Below are 20,724 nucleotides of genomic sequence, written 5' to 3' on the forward strand. Positions count from 1 at the left end.
TGGCCTTCGCTTCTGCTAGACGTTTGTCGGAGTTGGGGGCTTTGTCTTGTAAAAGTCCCGACTTGATCTTCCATGAAGATAGGGCTGAGCTCCGGACACTTCAGCAATTCCTTCCAAAGGTTGTGTCGGCTTTTCATATCAACCAACCTATTGTGGTGCCAGTTGCTACTGACTCCTCAATTCCATCAAAGTTCTTGGATGTTGTAAGGGCTCTGAAAATTTATGTTAAGAGGACTGCTCGGCACAGAAAATCGGACTCTGTTTGTCCTGTATGATCCCAAGAATATTGGGTATCCTGCTTCTAAGCAGATGATCTCTCGCTGGATCAGGTTCACTATCTAGCATGCGTATTCTACGGCAGGATTGCAGTGTCCAAGATCTGTTAAGGCCCACTCTACTCGTAAAGTGGGTTCTTCCTGGGCGGCTGCCCGGGTTGTCTCGACTTTACAGCTTTGCCGAGCGGCTACTTGGTCTGGGTCGAAAACATTTGCTAAGTTCTACAAGTTCGATACTTTGGCCTCTGAGGACCTAAAGTTTGGTCAATCAGTTTTGCAGGAGCCTCCACGCTCTCCCTCCTGTTCTGGGAGCTTTGGAACATCCCCATGATACTAATGTGGACCCCAGCATCCTCTAGGACGTAAGAGAAAATAGGATTTTAATTACCTACAGGTAAATCCTTTTCTCGTAGTCCGTAGAGGATGCTGCCCAGTGCTTCGTTATCCTGCAGTGGTTCTTTGGTTCAGTACTGCTTTGTTCTTAGTTTAGTACTACATTTCTTTACTGGGTTCAGTAATGTTTCAGCTGTTGCTGAGTTTCAGGCTAGTTAGCCTGGTTTGCCTTGTTTGTGTGAGCTGGTATGAATCTCGCCACTATCTGTGTATTTCCTTCTCTCGAAGTATGTCCGTCTCCTCGGGCACAGTTTCTAGACTGAGTCTGGTAGGAGGGGCATAGAGGGAGGAGCCAGCCCCCACTATTAAACTCTTAAAGTGCCAGTGGCTCCTAGTGGACCCGTCTATACCCCATGGTACTAATGTGGACCCCAGCATCCTCTACGGACTACGAGAAAAGGATTTTCTGGTAGGTAATTTAAATCCTATTTTTAAACATAAGTCAATGATAGATCTAACATCAGACCGGGGGGTTTGACTGACACCTAAAACTTCTAAAAAATTATATTTAAAATATTTTCTTTATGGGACTTTTAACACCCGATTAACTTCACTTGAAGAATTTTTGGGGTACTATGCCTTCCCAGAGATCTACACAATGGGGGTAATTCTGAGTTGATCGCAGCAGGAACTTTGTTAGCAGTTGGGCAAAACCATGGCCAAAATGTAATAAAAAAAATCGAGTTTGTCCGATTTGTGTTTTTTTTTCTAAGTCCCAACACGGGAATCACTAAGCACAAATCTCGGCAGTGTTTGGACTATTCGTAATGGTTTGAATGACAAAGTTCAGAAATACGAATGAATAGACCATCGGTCAAACGCGGCTGTTATTTCCTACAACACGGGTATTCACTATTCATTCGTATTTGGGTGTTAGTCTCTGAGTGCTCAAGTGCGGGTGTATTTTTTTGCGATTCGTTAAAAAAAGCAGCAAAAAAATAGACCTGCTTTTTCCAGGCGAGTTTGGATAATCATGCACGGATCAGTGAGATCTGTGCATGGTTATCTATGGGAAAGGGTCTGTTTACTGTAAAAACTTGAAAAAAAATAGAGTGGGGTCCCCCCTCCTAAGCCAAACTAGCCTCTGGCTCTTTGAGCCGGTCCTGGTTGCAAAAATATGGGGGGAAAATTGACAGGGGTTCCCCCATATTTGAACAACCAGCACCGGGCTCTGCGCCTGGTCCTGGTGCCAAAAATACGGGGGACAAAAAGCGTAGGGGTCCCCCCGTATTTTTAACACCAGCACCGGGCTCCACTAGTCAGAGAGATAATGCCACAGCCGGGGGACACTTTTATATAGGTCCCTGCGGCCCTGGCATTAAATCACTAACTAGTCACCCCTGGCCGGGGTACCCTGGAGTGGGGACCCCTTAAATCAAGGGGTCCCCCCCTCCAGCCACCCAAGGGCCAGGGGTGAAGCCCGAGGCTGTCCCCCCCATCCAAGGGCTGCGGATGGGGGGCTGATAGCCATGTGTAAAAAAAAGAATATTGTTTTTTGTAGCAGTACTACAAGTCCCAGCAAGCCTCCCCGCAAGCTGGTACTTGGAGAACCACAATTACCAGCATGCGGGGGGCAAACGGGCCCGCTTGTACCTGTAGTACTACAAAAAAAAAATACCCAAATAAAATCAGAACTCACACACCTTGAAAGTAAAACTTTATTACATACATGCACACCTACATTCACACATACTTACCTATGTTCACACGAGGGTCGGTCCACTTCTCCAAGTAGAATCCATGGGGTACCTGTGAATAAAATTATACTCACAAAAATCCAGTGTAGATCGGTCCTCTTCTGAGCTTGTAATCCACGTACTTGGCAAAAAAACAAACCGAAAAACCCGAACCACGCACTGAAAGGGGTCCCATGTTTACACATGGGACCCCTTTCCCCGACTACCGAGACCACCCGTGACTCCTGTCACAGAGGGTCCCTTCAGCCAATCAGGGAGCGCCACGTCGTGGCACTCTCCTGATTGCCTGTGCGCTCCTGAGCTGTCAGTCAGGCTGCGCACGGCAGAGATACAATGTAGCGCATAGGCGCTACATTGTATCCAATGGTGGGAACTTTGCGGTCAGCGGTTGACCGCGAGTAACCTCACCGCTGACCGCAAAGTTCCCACCATTGGATACAATGTAGCGCCTATGCGCTACATTGTATCTCTGCCGTGCGCAGCCTGACTGACAGCTCAGGAGCGCACAGGCAATCAGGAGAGTGCCACGACGTGGCGCTCCCTGATTGGCTGAAGGGACCCTCTGTGACAGGAGTCACGGGTGGTCTCGGTAGTCGGGGAAAGGGGTCCCATGTGTAAACATGGGACCCCTTTCAGTGCGTGGTTCGGGTTTTTCGGTTTGTTTTTTTGCCAAGTACATGGATTACAAGCTCAGAAGAGGACCGATCTACACTGGATTTTTGTGAGTATAATTTTATTCACAGGTACCTCATGGATTCTACTTGGAGAAGTGGACCGACCCTCGTGTGAACATAGGTAAGTATGTGTGAATGTAGGTGTGCATGTATGTAATAAAGTTTTACTTTCAAGGTGTGTGAGTTCTGTTTTTATTTGGGTATTTTTATTGTAGTAGTACTACTACTACTACAGGTACCAGCGGGCCCGTTTCCCCCCCCCCCCCCCCGCATGCTGGTACTTGTGGTTCTCCAAGTACCAGCTTGCGGGGAGGCTTGCTGGGACTTGTAGTACTGCTACAAAAAACAATATTCTTTTTTTTACACATGGCTATCAGCCCCCCATCCGCAGCCCTTAGGTGGGGGGACAACCTCGGGCTTCACCCATGGCCCTTGGGTAGCTGGAGGGGGGGGGGGCCTTGATTTAAGGGGTCCCCACTCCTCCAGGGTACTTCGGCCAGGGGTGACTAGTTAGTGATTTAATGCCAGGGCCGCAGGGACCTATATAAAAGTGTCCCCCGGCTGTGGCATTATCTCTCTGACTAGTAGAGCCCGGTGCTGGTGTTAAAAATACGGGGGACCCCTACGCTTTTTGTCCCCCGTATTTTTGGCACCAGGACCAGGCGCAGAGCCCGGTGCTGGTTGTTCAAATATGGAGGAACCCCTGTCAATTTTTTTCCCATATTTTTGCAACCAGGACCGGCTCAAAGAGCCCGAGGCTGGTTTGGCTTAGGAGGGGGAATTTTTTGAATTTTAACACTTTAATATTTTTTTTAAGGTGCACAATGAAGCCCTGCACGGATCTCACAGATCCGGCCGGGATTCCTTGTGTTTTGTCAGGCAGTGTTTTACTCATCACTCCCGTAAAACACTGCCTGAAATTACGAATCACATCGACATCGGAAAAGACGAATGTTGCAAACTCGACAGGATAGTAAATGACCGTATCAGGATTCAAAAAGTTGCAGTAAAATGCACCCGATACCATTCGAGTTCAAACACCCTTAAAAATGGCAAAAACACGAATATTAGTAAATATACCCCCATGTGCACTGCAGGGGAGGCAGATATAACATGCGCAGAGAGAGTTAGATTTGGGTGGGTTATTTTGTTTCTGTGCAGGGTAAATACTGGCTGCTTTATCTTTACACTGCAATTTAGATTGAACACACCACACCCAAATCTAACTCTCTCTGCACATGTTATATCTGCCTCCCCTGCAGTGGACATGGTTTTGCCCAACTGCTAACAAAGTTCCAGCTGCGATCAACTCAGAATTAATCTCAATACCTTATATGATCCCTAAGAGAGAATCTGTTGCCATTCTTTGCTTTATTACATGGCACTTTGTCAGAAAAAGGGTTCCTCCTATGCTCTGGTAATTTGGGAGAGAGCATTTAGCACGTCCTTCATGTACTATGCTCGCTCTCTTTCTTGGACCAGCATTTTTCTATCCTCACAGCAGGAGATGCATAATGCTGGCCAGGGCCAGAATGGCCATCTAGCACTTCTGGCAAATGTTAGAAGGTCAGATTGCCTGATGGGCCAGTAAAGCCACACAGAGAGACCAGGGATAGCTGATCATCTAAGGCTCACGTCACGATGCTGTGCTCACCTGCCCAGCACACGGAGATAGGGGCTGGCTAAGCTCTGCTCGGCACCAGGCATAGAGCTGGGGACGGGCCACGAGGCCAGATCCCCGTGACTCATGGCACGCCCCTGTGAGCCAAGACCACGCCCCCTTGTCTGGCATGCGCAGAGTAATAAGCCAGGACTGGTTTAGAGCTCCAGTCTGTCCCTTGCTCACTATGTGCACCAGCTGTATTACTGTATTAGATGGATTAAGAATCTAAGTGGGTAATAGAAAAGTACAGACAACAGACAACTGGATCACAGATTGCCTAGTAGAGGGTAGTTTTTTTTTTATCATCTTGCCATTCTGTGATGACTATAGGTATCCATTGCTGGGATATTGTTTTTAAACCAATGCCTAGCCAGGGCTGGACTGGCCCACAGGGGTACAGGAGTAACCCCCGATGGGCCCCACCACCGCATTTTCCCAGTGGGCCCTTCATGCTCCAGTCTGACACTGAGCCTGGCTATATAATTTCCAATTACTTACGGAAGATAATGCTTGCATGTACATTATAGAGGTTTTCATTTTTTGGGTACTGTTCACTAAAAACATACACCCTTCTTCTAAATTCCCCGTCTGAGGGTCAACGATGCAGTCTCCATCAGAGCAGGAGCGTGACTTACATATATACATACCAGCCAGCTCCGAGGAACACCTACAAAGAAATACATCATGTTACGTAAGATGTACATTTTTAGAACAAGCACTAACTTTTCTAAGAATGAAAGTGCACCTGTAACCAAGAAAATGAAACATAAAGAAAATAATGTACTTTTATTACAACACAGTGACATTAACAGAATCTTTTGTGATGTATTTAAAACAGCAATAAAAGTTTTATATGTATCAAAAGCCTTCTTTAACTTATTATTTTCAGTTTGAGAATACTCATCGTCACAACCGGATCATCATACATATCACCACATAGGTTTCAGTTTTTATAGTGCAAAAAAATGCAGTGCAGTAGAACCCAAAAATGCAGTGCAATAGAACCAACTTGCAGTTCTGAGCATGAAGGAACATCTTATTTATCAGTATACTATAAGAAACTGTTGTCACTGACAAAAAGCTCTCCTTAAGCAGCACTGACAACACTTAGGGACTGATACTAAGTTGAACTTATGTCAATTTGTGTAGCGTAAACTGCACACATGTACACTTTGTATACCCACAATGAGAACACAGCATATGTCCCAATGTAGTTACACCTCCCTATGACTTGGAAGCTGAACAGGGCGCGAAGAGGCACATAAACACAGGCTGGTACAGCAAAGAAATGTTCATGCAAATTGCAGATCTACAGAATAACGCATAGAAATCTGGTATGAGGTGTACTTTCTTACTTGTCACAGGAAGACTGATGATAACATCAACATGGTGTAAATCATCGAGTGTATGTGTACGGCTGCATATGGGTAGAAATAAGCTATTTCTACTCTAGCAGTCGATGTGTAACATTCTTGCGTATAGGCTGTGTATGTGTATGCAAACTGCGAAAGAGTTGTGCTCGCTCCGGTGGGCGTCTATTTTCATTTGTAGGTGGCAGCTTCACTTGCTAACATTGGGGGTCATTGTGGCCCGATTGTACGCTGCAGTTGTTCACAGCGGTGCGATCGGGTGAGAACTGCGCATGCGCTGGAGTGCGCCGGTGATTGCCAAACGGCCGAAGGCTATCATTGCCTAGCGATCGCCTCTGCCTGATTGACAGGCAGAGGCGGTCGCTGGGCGGGAGGGGCTGCCTTTTTCGGGGCATGGTCCGGCCAACACAGGCGTGCACAGGGGCCTGCACATGCACACATGTACAGATGTCTACATATGTTACACAGCAGCATATCAAACTATACCCCCCAGTGTGCTGCATAGTGTAGTGGCTGGTGCCATTCTTCCCTGTACCCTGCTGCCAGTGTGCCCGGTACCCTGCTGTCACTGATGCCACTCTGCCCTGTACCCTGATGCCACCACTCTGCCCTGTACCCTGCTCCCCCTACTGCCACTCTGCTCTGTAACCTGCTCCTTCTGCTGCCACTCTGCCCTGTACCCTGCTCCCCCTACTGCCTATCTGCCCTATACCCTGATGGTTCCACTCTGCCCTGTACCCTGCAGTCACTTTGCCCTGTACCCTGCTCCCACTATTGCTACTCTGCCCTGTGCCCTGCTTCCACTATTGCCACCACTCTGCCCTGTACCCTGCTCATTCTGCTGCCACTCTGCCCAAACCCCAAACGCTCCCCATGAGATTTTATTTTTTCTTAAACTGGTTTACATGCCAATTGATGCCCCAACCACATTACACACAGCTCCACCCCAGGGGGCCCTGCCTATTTTGTCAGTCACAGGCATCACAATTTCTGACGGCAGCACTGCCCCCTGTTTGTAAGAGCGCATGGCACTGCATGCCATAGGTGAAAGTTGGTGGAGCATAAAGCAGAAAATAAGAGTTGGCTGGGACTGTCGAGGCATAAAGAAAGGAGGACTGTTCATACAGCAGAAATAGATGAAGGTTTCTCTACCTCAAAGATTTTTCTTAACCTTTTTTTCCTGCACCCAACACTAGGAATAGGGAAGAGAATTACTTATAGGCAACGTAGCAGCCAATCAAAGGAGGCTACAAGCTAAATGTTTACCTTTCCTTGTGTCAGTGAAAGATCAATGGCCCAGATTTATATGTAATAAAGCGGAGGTGTGGATTTTTTTTATGGTGCAGTTCTGCTCATAAATGTTCAGAATTATAGTGTATTGCAAAATTGGATTTCACTACCATTTCCCCACTTTTACTACCAGTTACAGTATATCTGATCATAAAGCTGAATTACTGTAGAAAACAATTTGCCAACAGGATACTTGCATTTATTATTTTTTAGATTTCATTTTATTTAACTGGATTGGGAAAGAACAACCTCCTTACATTTCCTTGGTCACATGGGGCCTGATTCAGGTCCGGATGCAGAAGAGGTGCATGCAACAAATTACCTCGTACAGTACGGGACTGCGGCGTCGGTTGCATTACGGCATCAAACTGTCCGTTATTGACAGTCTGATGCCGGTTAGGGGTAGAGAGGGTACATCGACTGCCTCCATTTCCCAAAACCAAGGCATGTCGCCACCATTTTTAGGGAGGCATTTGGCCAGTATCGCCATCTGAAGATGGAGATTTCCTGGCCTCTCTACTAGAGATGAGCGGGTTCGGTTCCTCGGAATCCGAACCCGCCCGAACTTCAGGTTTTTTTACACGGGTCCGAGCGACTCGGATCTTCCCGCCTTGCTCGGTTAACCCGAGCGCGCCCGAACGTCATCATCCCGCTGTCGGATTCTCGCGAGGCTCGGATTCTATCGCGAGACTCGGATTCTATATAAGGAGCCGCGCGTCGCCGCCATTTTCACACGTGCATTGAGATTGATAGGGAGAGGACGTGGCTGGCGTCCTCTCCGTTTAGAGTGACTAGAGTACTAGAGAGAGACACAAATTTTGGGGAGCATATAGGAGGAGTACTACTTGCTGCTGATAGTGTGACCAGTGACCAGTGACCACCACCAGTTTAATTAATCCGTTCTCTGCCTGAAAAAAAATGATACACAGTGTGACACAGTCACACATACCATATCTGTGCTCAGCCCAGTGTGCTGCATCATATACTGTATATCATTATCTGACTGCTGAGTGCTCACTGCTCACACAGCTTAATTGTGGGGGAGACTGGGGAGCAGTTATAGCAGGAGTACATTTAAGTACAGTGCACACTTTTGCTGCCAGAGTGCCACTGCCAGTGTGACTGACCAGTGACCACTGACCACCAGTATTGTGATTGTCTGCTGACCACCAGTATATTGTGATTGTCTGCCTGAAAAAGTTAAACACTCGTCGTGTGGTGTTTTTATAAACGCATTCTGCAGACAGTGTCCAGCAGGTCCGTCATTACATAATATATACCTGTCCGGCTGCAGTACTAGTGTGATATATATATATTTTAATTTTATCTCATTATCATCCAGTCTATATTAGCAGCAGACACAGTACGGTAGTCCACGGCTGTAGCTACCTCTGTGTCGGCAGTCGCTCGTCCATCCATAATTGTATACCACCTACCCGTGGTTTTTTTTTTTTTCCCTATCTTCTTGATACTAGTAGCTTACTTTAGGAGTCTGCAGTGCTGACAGACAGTGTCCAGCAGGTCCGTCATTACATAATATATACCTGTCCGGCTGCAGTACTAGTGTGATATATATATATATATATATTTTAATTTTATCTCATTATCATCCAGTCTATATTAGCAGCAGACACAGTACGGTAGTCCACGGCTGTAGCTACCTCTGTGTCGGCAGTCGCTCGTCCATCCATAATTGTATACCACCTGCCCGTGGTTTTTTTTTTTTTTTCTATCTTCTTGATACTAGTAGCTTACTTTAGGAGTCTGCAGTGCTGACAGACAGTGTCCAGCAGGTCCGTCATTACATAATATTTACCTGTCCGGCTGCAGTACTAGTGTGATATATATATATATTTTAATTTTATCTCATTATCATCCAGTCTATATTAGCAGCAGACACAGTACGGTAGTCCACGGCTGTAGCTACCTCTGTGTCGGCAGTCGCTCGTCCATCCATAATTGTATACCACCTACCCGTGTTTTGTTTTTTTTTCTATCTTCTTGATACTAGTAGCTTACTTTAGGAGTCTGCAGTGCTGACAGACAGTGTCCAGCAGGTCCGTCATTACATAATATATACCTGTCCGGCTGCAGTACTAGTGTGATATATATATATATTTTAATTTTATCTCATTATCATCCAGTCTATATTAGCAGCAGACACAGTACGGTAGTCCACGGCTGTAGCTACCTCTGTGTCGGCAGTCGCTCGTCCATCCATAATTGTATACCACCTACCCGTGGTTTTTTTTTTTCTATCTTCGTGATACTAGTAGCTTAATTTAGGAGTCTGCAGTGCTGACAGACAGTGTCCAGCAGGTCCGTCATTACATAATATATACCTGTCCGGCTGCAGTACTAGTGTGATATATATATATATTTTAATTTTATCTCATTATCATCCAGTCTATATTAGCAGCAGACACAGTACGGTAGTCCACGGCTGTAGCTACCTCTGTGTCGGCAGTCGCTCGTCATCCATAAGTATACTAGTATCCATCCATCTCCATTGTTTACCTGAGGTGCCTTTTAGTTGTGCCTATTAAAATATATAGAACAAAAATGTTGAGGTTCCAAAAATAGGGAAAGATCAAGATCGACTTCCACCTCGTGCTGAAGCTGCTGCCACTAGTCATGGCCGAGACGATGAAATGCCAGCAACGTCGTCTGCCAAGGCCGATGCCCAATGTCATAGTACAGAGCATGTAAAATCCAAAACACCAAATATCAGTAAAAAAAGGACTCAAAAATCTAAAATAAAATTGTCGGAGGAGAAGCGTAAACTTGCCAATATGCCATTTACCACACGGAGTGGCAAGGAACGGCTGAGGCCCTGGCCTATGTTCATGGCTAGTGGTTCAGCTTCACATGAGGATGGAAGCACTCATCCTCTCGTTAGAAAACTGCAGTGCCACTCCTAGGTGGACCAGGTGTTTGTGTCGGCCACTAGGGTCGCTTATCTTACTCACACAGCTACCTCATTGCGCCTCTTTTTTTCTTTGCGTCATGTGCTGTTTGGGGAGTGTTTTTTGGAAGGGCCATCCTGCGTGACACTGCAGTGCCACTCCTAGATGGGCCAGGTGTTTGTGTCGGCCACTAGGGTCGCTTATCTTACTCACACAGCTACCTCATTGCGCCTCTTTTTTTCTTTGCATCATGTGCTGTTTGGGGAGTGTTTTTTGGAAGGGCCATCCTGCGTGACACTGCAGTGCCACTCCTAGATGGGCCAGGTGTTTGTGTCGGCCACTAGGGTCGCTTATCTTACTCACACAGCTACCTCATTGCGCCTCTTTTTTTCTTTGCGTCATGTGCTGTTTGGGGAGTGTTTTTTGGAAGGGCCATCCTGCCTGACACTGCAGTGCCACTCCTAGATGGGCCAGGTGTTTGTGTCGGCCACTAGGGTCGCTTAGCTTAGTCACCCAGCGACCTCGGTGCAAATTTTAGGACTAAAAATAATATTGTGAGGTGTGAGGTGTTCAGAATAGACTGAAAATGAGTGGAAATTATGTTTTTTGAGGTTAATAATACTTTGGGATCAAAATGACCCCCAAATTCTATGATTTAAGCTGTTTTTTAGTGTTTTTTGAAAAAAACACCCGAATCCAAAACACACCCGAATCCGACAAAAAAAATTCGGTGAGGTTTTGCCAAAACGCGGTCGAACCCAAAACACGGCCGCGGAACCGAACCCAAAACCAAAACACAAAACCCGAAAAATTTCAAGTGCACATCTCTACTCTCTACGGCAGAGGATGTGGCGGCTTGCGTGACACCATGGGTCACGCAGCCGGCTGATAGTGTCGAAAATGATCTGATGTTGTGTCCTAGGACACAGCTCGGATCAGTAATGCATACAGGAAGCGTGATGCCTCCTGCCGCATTACCATATAAGTGCTGTTGCTTCTGTATAAGCAGCAGAGATAGCAAGTCCATCCACATCTGAAACAGGCCCATGATGCACAGATGTTTAGTTATACTTCACAAGCAGCAGAATCACTGAGTGGATGATAGTGTGTCATAATTGTATTCATCGAACACACCCCATCGAAAGTGGGCCCATTCATGGACAAATACTCTTCCTGAAAAAAGTGAAAAATAAAGTATTGCAGGCAAGGAAATAAATGAGATATTTGCTAGTTTACAGAGTTGGCTGCAATTATATCACCGCACCACCCCTCTACCCACCCACTTGTGCATACCACCAAAGGAGTGTGACCCCCTGATATGTGTAATAATGCAGCAATAATTTGAATAATTTGAATGGAATTTGCATTTAGTGCCACGCACAAGCAGTGCAGGTGGTGAGAGTCACACTATTTTGTCACCACCGAGGGGTGACACCAAAGTGCCGCACTGTAACATTACATGACAGAAGCCAGCAATGCATACAGACAGTCTCCGGAGGCTGCCCAGTGACTCTGGGACCCCCGGAGTGACGAAAACACGGGTAGGGGTAGCAAAGAAACGCCCCTTCCTCTGAGCCCACCCCCTTACCAAGAAGTCATTCCCCTTTTTCGATGGCTCATGCAGGAGGTGTCACCAGATGTAGTGAAGCCCCTACGTGGAAGTGTTCTGTGCCTGGTCTGTGGGGGTCATTCCAACCCATTCGCATGCAGCGGTTCTTTGCTGCGGTGCGAATGGGTCGGGACTGCAGCTGTACGGCGGCCGCAATGCGCACGCGAGTCATTGCCGGCAGCGCTGAAAAGGATCGCAGCGGCGATCGCTAGAAGACTGATGGCGGTGAGGCGTTCCGGGGCGTCTACTCACCGTTTTCCAGGCGTGCTGAGGCGAACGCAGGCGTGTCCAGGCATTTGGAGGGCAGATGTCTGACGTCAATCCCAGGACCTTCGTCGCTGGATCCGTCGCACAGGGTAAGTAGGTTTGACCCTGGTATTGTTCTGCAGGAAACTTTTTTAGCATATCAGGGCTGCACAAATGTTTGCAGCCCTACTATGCTATAATACACTCCCCCATAGGCGGCGTCAAGTTGATTGCACGAGCAGCAAAAAGTTGCTACGTGCAATCAACTCGGAATTACCCCCTGTGTCTGGTCTCCATCATGTGTTGCCCTATGCTGCACTCACAGCTGTGTGCAGTGTAGTCGATAGAGGCACATGTGAGTCCAATATGCAGAAGTGTGTGCAGACATGTCTGGATGTTGGTGGTGCAAATTTTCAACATCTCCTGTAGGAACCAGTGCAACATGGTAAGTGTTTCTGTCTGTGCACAGTAACTTTTCAAACACACTGTACAAGTCCTGAATCAGTCTTAATTGCTCATCATAGGTACATCAGATTATGTAAAGTCAGACTTGTCCTCATTTTGGGACTGCATTTATCTAAGGCACTGAGGTGCTTTAGAATGTTTACAGCACTACAAATTATTTCAGGAGTGCACCGTGCTTATTTTGTGGGAGATCTGTGTGGCGGAACTAGCGAGCGGTGGGCCCAGGTGCAGCAAAAAGCTCCTTCACTCACCCTTTGTACCTCTTTCCATCTATTACCCCTGCAACTCTCATCCCCTCCTTCCCTCATTCAGCCATACAATTACCCTTTACTGCCTCTTATCCTTTGCACCTCTCCTTCCTTCCCTCTATCAGCCATAGACCTCCCCTTCCCTTTCCATCACTCACCCCTGCACTGCTCACTCCCTCCATCCCTCTATAAGCCCTACACCTGTCCTTCCCTCCCTCTCTCACCCTTTGCACCACTTTCCATCTACTACCCTTAGATCTTTCACCCCCTCCTTCCCTCCATCAGCCATACAATTATCCTTTCCTCCCTCTCATCCTTTGCATTTCTCACTCCTTCCTTTCCTCTATCGACCATACACCTCTCCTTCCCTTTCTATCCCTCACCCCTGCACTGCTCCTTCCCTCCATCAGCCATACACCTCTCCTTCCCTTTCTATCCCTCACCCCTGCACTGCTCCTTCCCTCCGTCAGCCATACACCTCTCCTTCCCTTTCTATCCCTCACCCCTGCACTGCTCCTTCCCTCCGTCAGCCATACACCTCTCCTTCCCTTTCTATCCCTCACCCCTGCACTGCTCCTTCCCTCCATCAGTCATACACCTCTCCTTCCCTTTCTATCCCTCACCCCTGCACTGCTCCTTCCCTCCATCAGCCATACACCTCTCCTTCCCTTTCTATCCCTCACCCCTGCACTGCTCACTCCCTCCATCAGCCCTACACCGCTCCTTCCCTTTCTATCCCTCACCTGCTCACTCCCTCCATCAGCCATACACCTCTCCTTCCCTTTCTATCCCTCACCCCTGCACTGCTCACTTCCTCCATCAGCCCTACACCGCTCCTTCCCTTTCCATTTCTGACCCCTGCACTGCTCACTCCCTCCTTCCCTCCGTCAGCCATACACCTCTCCTTCCCTTTCCATCCCTGACCACTGCACTGCTCACTCCCTTCATCAGCCCTACACCTCTCCTTCCCTTCCCTTTCCATCCCTCACCCCTAACCTGCTCACTCCCTCCTTCAGCATGGAGTTACCGGCTGCTGATGGTGGCATACTCTCCTACCCCCAGTGACTCTCAGTGGTTACTGCAAAGTGCACCTCTCTGGCCACATACAATATGATAGGCTGAGACAGATTGGGGCAGTGCTAACGGGTTCTGCTTTCGGGACCTTTCTTATTGGTCCGCACCGTTACCTGCGGAGCCTCCGCCCTCCAAAACTGGAACACTAGGGCTTCCCAAATACAATGTTCTTGGGTGCCGGGATGCACCCCCGATACCTGTACGTTCTTGGTAATCCAGGACATATAGCATCCCTAATGTCCTTTACCGTATGTGATGAAAACACAACCAGCCACTGCATAGCTGAAATTTATTTAATGGGTTATTGACACTATAACCCATTTAATGCATTTCAGCTATTTAATGGTTAAGTGTTTTCTTCACATACAGAAAAGGACATTTAACCGGATAATAAGATGCTACAGGTAAAAAGATGTATGAAAGAATGCCTTATGATCACACAATATGATTATTTTTTTTAAAGCTCTGATTCTTACCATGAGGTCCATAAACTGGAAGAAGACGATCATCAGTTAAGAAATCAGGAGTAAAATGTATGTATTCTCCCCTTTTTCCGCATCCTCTATAATGCAATGTGTAAGGATCATTTCCATAATTTAAATTTGGGTTGCTGATGATTACATTGGCCTAAAGAACACAAAACAACAAAGCACAACTGATACTACTTATATGTTTAGTAAAATCTAAAAGCAGGCTATTTTGCACTAGGCTTCTTGTCTCTCACAATACTTGTACTCATTAACATGGGTTGTCAATGGGCTGGAGCTTGGTCTCAACTAAAACAACATGTTGGAACTAAACAGATTCCCCATAACTAGCTCTAAGGACAACCAACACCAGAAACACACGGCGCTAGCGGGAGGTTTTCCTTATATTCAGCGATCTAGCCAGGTTTAATATTCCCATCTCATTAATTCTCAGATCTTCTCTTTCATACCTGCATAATTTCTCCTTTGCTACACCTATTCACTGGAGATGTACTAAGCCTTGGAGAGTGATAAAATGGAGAGAGATACAGAACCAACCAATCAGCTACTAACTGCCATACTACAGGCTGTGTTTGAAAAATGTCAGGAGCTGATTGGTTGGTAGCTTATCTCTCTCCACTTTATCACTCTCTAAGGTTTAGCACATCTGGTCCTTATGCCACAAGACACTTTTGTTATATTTCCGAAGCGGTGGCTTTTCTAAGCTGCTGTAACTAGTGGTATGCAAGTATTGCCATTGCAGGCACAGGGCCCTTGTGGCAGCACCATTGCAGCGCCATGACACTTGCATGTGGCATGGTGGGTCTAGGGATCGGCACCCTGCAGCAAGTAGTACTACAGCAGATCCATCCAGAGTATCCAAAAAATGCTATGGGCAGTCACCCTGCGGCCTGTGAAGTTGTCCGGAGCACTCCGGCAGTGAGCTATTTCCAAGAGCCATTGGCCCACCATTGGTATGCCTTTATTATGCCATGGGTTTAGGGGTGAGGCAGGCACAGGAAGCACTGCCATCCAGTTATGGCACTAGTTTGCATGTTCCTTATAGATGTATACATTTACTTATATAATTCAACATAGTGTATGCAGTACCATACAAGAATGAAAAATTACAGATTTTGGGAACAACAATAATAGGAGGAATAGCAATAGTAAGATGTTTCAGTGCTCAACAGTGGAGGAAACAGGACATACATAATACAGTGATATGCAACGTAGACAAAATAAGTGCAGACACGTAAACAAATGGTCAGGATAACCTTGTTTATGTAAGATTACACTCTAGTAATAATAAAGGTCAGAGGTGAGACAAAAGGAAAGAGTGTGATGAAGGGGGGAAAGTATCAAAACTTCTAAAGATAATTTTTTCTCTCTTCAAAAGATTGGATACATCTCTCTCTATAAAGATGGCCATACACCTAAAGATTTACTGTCCGATCTGGCTGGTTGGAACAAAAATCTGGTGATGGAGAGGAGCAAATGACAATTGACCATTCGCTCCCAAAAACTGAAAAACAGACAAAAATGGCCAGTCAGACAAATTGGTTAAATCCATTTGATTTAATTGTCTGAATGACTGTTTTTGTCAGTTTTCTGGCATTTCGGGGCAAATGGTCAATTGTCATTTGTTACCATCCACTACCAGATATTCGTTCTAACCAGCCAGATCTGACAATAAATCTTTAGGTGTATGGGCAGCTTTAGGCTGGGTACACAAAAATTTGATTGCACCGACTTGAACACCTGTAACATCACCTAGTGTATACCCAGCAGTATGGGCCCTACACACTTGGCGATGTTTCCGATTTGGACGATGTTCATTTTCAACGATTAACGATCAGTCCAAATTAGCTTGCTATGCTAAACGAGGGAAAACCAACTATGAACGACTGCGGGGATGCGCATCGTTCATCGTTGGTGCCTACACACTAAAGGACATGACCGATATATCGTTTACTTATGAGCGACATCGTTCATATCGCCTGTGTATGTCACCAAGTGTGTGTGGAGATTGGTAGAGCAGTTATGGCGCTGGTGTAAATATTGTACAGTATGTAAGAGCAAGGGGTAGTACAGTAAATAGGCAGGTTTTCAGAAACTATTTAAAGACTTGAATTACGTAGGTTGATAGAGGCACAGAAGAAGTCTTGTGGGTGAGAGTGAGAGTCTATCCGAGAGGAGGCAATGCACAATTCACAGTCCATCTAAGAAGGTATAAAACAGTATTTTTGGATTATATGAAATGTACGCAGTGGTGGTGTCATTGAGGGCACCTCCCACAATCTAAACTTTCAACCCTCCCCTCTTGCGGTTAAACCTCTCTGGCGGGCCGGTAATGAATCAATCGGGATCCTGAGTGTTGGGATGCTGGCACCAGCATTCCGATCTGTGCCGGGATTCCGCCGTCTGTATTTTGACAGCCGAGATCACGACCACCGGGATCATGACTGATTCCCATAGAGAAGCAGCAAGAGAGAATGATTAGTGTGGTTGTTGCATTTACTGTAGGATGTATAGAACTGGCTAAATTGGCCATACACTAGACCAACATTTATCCAACCATCCAACTAATAGGTTGGTTGAAATTAATATCTGGTAAAGTATGGGGCAAATGACAATTGGCCATTTGCTCCCAAACCCTGCAAAACATTGTTTAGACAAATTAAAATCAGATTTAACCAAGTTGCCTGAAAATATGTAATCTGCTTTCTGGGGTTTGGGAGCAAATGGCTGATTGTCATTTGCTCCCATCCCATACATGACCACATTTTCTTTCCAAGCAGCCAACAAGTTGGATAGTTGGTTTAATGTATGGCCAGATTGAGAGGCCTGCCAAATAGGAAAAAGTTGCAAAAGTCAAGGCATAAGATTATGAAATAATATAGAAGGGGAAATGTATCAAACTTTAAGGAGTGATAAAGTGGAGAAGTTACCTATAGCAACAGATCAGCTTCTACAGTAGCTATAATTAATCTAGCACAGTCTATTGGGGTTATTCAGATCTGATCGTTGGGCTGCGTTTTTTGCTGTCCTGCATTCAGATAGTCGCCGCCTCCAGGGGAAGTGTATATTCGCCGTGCAAGTGTGCAATGCTATGTGTACTCTGAGCTGCTAAAATCCAGTCTGTACAGTCTCTGCGCAGCCCAGAACTTACTCCTCCAGTGCGATCACATCAGGCTGATCAGGGCCAAAGCTGACGTCAGACACCCTTCCAGAAAACGCTTGGGAACACCTGCATTTTTCAGAACACTCCAAGTAAACGGTCAGTTACCACCCACAAACGGCTTCCTCCTGTAAATCACCTTGCGAAAGCCCATGCGATCATCCCGCTGCTGACCAGCGGTGCCCTTTGTTGTTGTCCGACACGCATGCGCATTTAGTACCTGATCACCCGCTGTGCAAAAACGCACAGCAGCGATCAGATCTGAATGACCCCCTATGAAATGACAGAAACTGGTTAATATGGACAACTTCTCCACTTTATTTTTTGATACATCTCCAAGAGCAGGGCTGTTTCTAGCCAATTTGGCTCCCAGTGCAAGATTTCAAAATGCGCCCCCCCCCCCCCCCATAGATCTAAAAACAAAAAATGCGCACGCGCTCCCGACAAGGGTGTGTGGTCTCATTAAAATGGGCGTGGCCTCATCTGATATCACGGCCACCACAGGGGGAAAAAAAGGCCCCATTTTACACACTACGGCAGGCAAGAGTCCCCATTTTACACATTACGCAGGCACATGTCCCCATTTTACTTAGTGCGGCAGGCACGTGTCCCCATTTTACACAGTAGGCAGGCAAGAGTCCCCATTTTACACATTACGGCAGGCAAGAGTCCCCATTTTACACATTGCGGCAGGCATGTGTCCCCATTTTACACAGTATGCAGGCAAGAGTCCCCATTTTACATATTGCGGCAGACAAGAGTCCCCAATTTACACAGTACGGCAGGCAAGTGTCCCCATTTTACACATTATGGCAGGCAAGTGTCCCCAATTACACAGTGCAGCAGGCAAGTGTCCCCAATTTACACAGTGCAGCAGGCAAGTGTCCCCAATTACACAGTGCAGCAGGCAAGTGTCCCCAATTTACACAGTGCAGCAGGCAAGTGTCCCCAATTTACACAGTGCAGCAGGCAAGTGTCCCCAATTACACAGTGCAGCAGGCAAGTGTCCCTAATTACACAGTGCAGCAGGCAAGTGTCCCTAATTTACACAATGCGGCAGGCAAGTGTCCCCAATTTACACATTACGGCAGGTAAGTGTGCCCGATTACACAGTGCAGCAGGCAAGTGTCCCCAATTACACAGTGCCGCAGGCAAGAATCCAAATTTTACACAGTGTGGCAGGCAAGTGTCAAGTGGGGGGGAAGGAAGGGGGAGAGAGAAGGCGAGAGAGAGAGACAACTTACATATGAAGAATCTTACCGCTCTTCGGGTTGGCCGTCTCTCCTTCCTCGCGCCTCCTCCTTCCAGCCCTCCTCCGTCTTCCCGAGTACTCCTGCTCGGGGGCGGAGTTTCGCGGAATGACACGAATGCGTCGTGACGTCACGACGCAACCGCTTCATTCCGCGAAACTCCGCCCCCGAGCAAGAGTACTCGGAAAGACGGAGGACAGGGAAACCGGGACCTGCAAAGTGCAGCGGCGGGCGCCCCGTGCGGTTGCACGGCTCGCCCGCCGCAAGAAACGGCACTGTCCAAAAGAGAGAGAGAGAGAAAGAGAGAGAAACACCCACTCACAGACATACATTATTAAGTACCTTTGCATGCTTTTCATAACTTGGTCTCTGCAAATCGAATGACTGCCAGGTGCTAGGTAATATAATCTTCACCTCTCTGTAAAAGAACCTTCTCTTGGTGGCATTAAACAAGTATAATGATGCTTCAGTAATCATATCCTGAAAACAAAGATAGAAAACACAAAGAAGTTAATTAACAAAATAAATATATATTTTAGAAATAAAGAAATAGAAATGATAGCAATGTATACTATTTACAGAAATTGAAGTATATCAGAGATACAGGACAAATGGAGTTGTAATGGCGGAATCTGTCAACACCTTTAAGAATGGGTTAGATAATAAGAATTTACTTACCGATAATTCTATTTCTCGTAGTCCGTAGTGGATGCTGGGAACTCCGTAAGGACCATGGGGATTAGCGGCTCCGCAGGAGACTGGGCACAAAAGTAAAGCTTTAGGACTACCTGGTGTGCACTGGCTCCTCCCCCTATGACCCTCCTCCAAGCCTCAGTTAGGATACTGTGCCCGGACGAGCGTATACAATAAGGAAGGATTTTGAATCCCGGGTAAGACTCATACCAGCCACACCAATCACACCGTACAACCTGTGATCTGAACCCAGTTAACAGCATGATAACAGAGGAGCCTCTGAAAAGATGGCTCACAACAATAATAACCCGATTTTTGTAACAATAACTATGTACAAGTATTGCAGGCAATCCGCACTTGGGATGGGCGCCCAGCATCCACTACGGACTACGAGAAATAGAATTATCGGTAAGTAAATTCTTATTTTCTCTGACGTCCTAGTGGATGCTGGGAACTCCGTAAGGACCATGGGGATTATACCAAAGCTCCCAAACGGGCGGGAGAGTGCGGATGACTCTGCAGCACCGAATGAGAGAACTCCAGGTCCTCCTCAGCCAGGGTATCAAATTTGTAGAATTTAGCAAACGTGTTTGCCCCTGACCAAGTAGCTGCTCGGCAAAGTTGTAACGCCGAGACCCCTCGGGCAGCCGCCCAAGATGAGCCCACCTTCCTTGTGGAATGGGCTTTTACAGATTTTGGCTGTGGCAGGCCTGCCACAGGATGTGCAAGCTGAATTGTACTACAAATCCAACGAGCAATAGTCTGCTTAGAAGCAGAAGCACCCAGCTTGTTGGGTGCATACAGGATAACAGCGAGTCAGATTTCCTGACTCCAGCCGTCCTGGAAACATATATTTTCAAGGCCCTGACTACGTCCAACAACTTGGAGTCCTCCAAGTCACTAGTAGCCGTAGGTACCACAATAGGTTGGTTCAGATGAAACACTGAAACCACCTTAGGGAGAAAATGAGGATGAGTCCTCAATTCCGCCCTGTCTGAATGGAAGATCAGATAAGGGCTTTTACAGGATAAAGCCCCCAATTCTGACACGTGCCTGGCCGAGGCCAGGGCCAACAACATGACCACTTTCCATGTGAGATATTTTAACTTCACAGATTCAAGTGGTTCAAACCAATGTGACTTTAGGAACCCCAAAACTACATTGAGATCCCAAAGTGCCACTGGAGGCACAAAAGGAGGCTGTATATGCAGTACCCCTTTTAC

The 20,724-nt window shown here is 46.7% G+C and overlaps 1 protein-coding gene across 1 annotated transcript in view; it reads right to left on the reverse strand.

The window, feature by feature from the left end:
• LOC134958769 (calcium-activated chloride channel regulator 1-like) overlaps positions 1–20,724 on the reverse strand; it is a 171,792-nt gene that overhangs the window by 69,909 nt on the left and 81,159 nt on the right. Inside the window, exons 3-6 of the mRNA XM_063941505.1 lie at positions 19,151–19,288; positions 14,387–14,537; positions 11,360–11,441; positions 5,201–5,369 (exon numbers count right to left, since the gene is read on the reverse strand). Coding sequence (XP_063797575.1) covers positions 5,201–5,369; positions 11,360–11,441; positions 14,387–14,537; positions 19,151–19,288 — 540 coding nt within the window. The remainder of the gene's footprint in view (positions 1–5,200; positions 5,370–11,359; positions 11,442–14,386; positions 14,538–19,150; positions 19,289–20,724) is intronic.

This window comes from Pseudophryne corroboree, chromosome 9, assembly GCF_028390025.1.
Source record: "Pseudophryne corroboree isolate aPseCor3 chromosome 9, aPseCor3.hap2, whole genome shotgun sequence".
Taxonomy (NCBI): Eukaryota; Metazoa; Chordata; class Amphibia; order Anura; family Myobatrachidae; genus Pseudophryne; species Pseudophryne corroboree.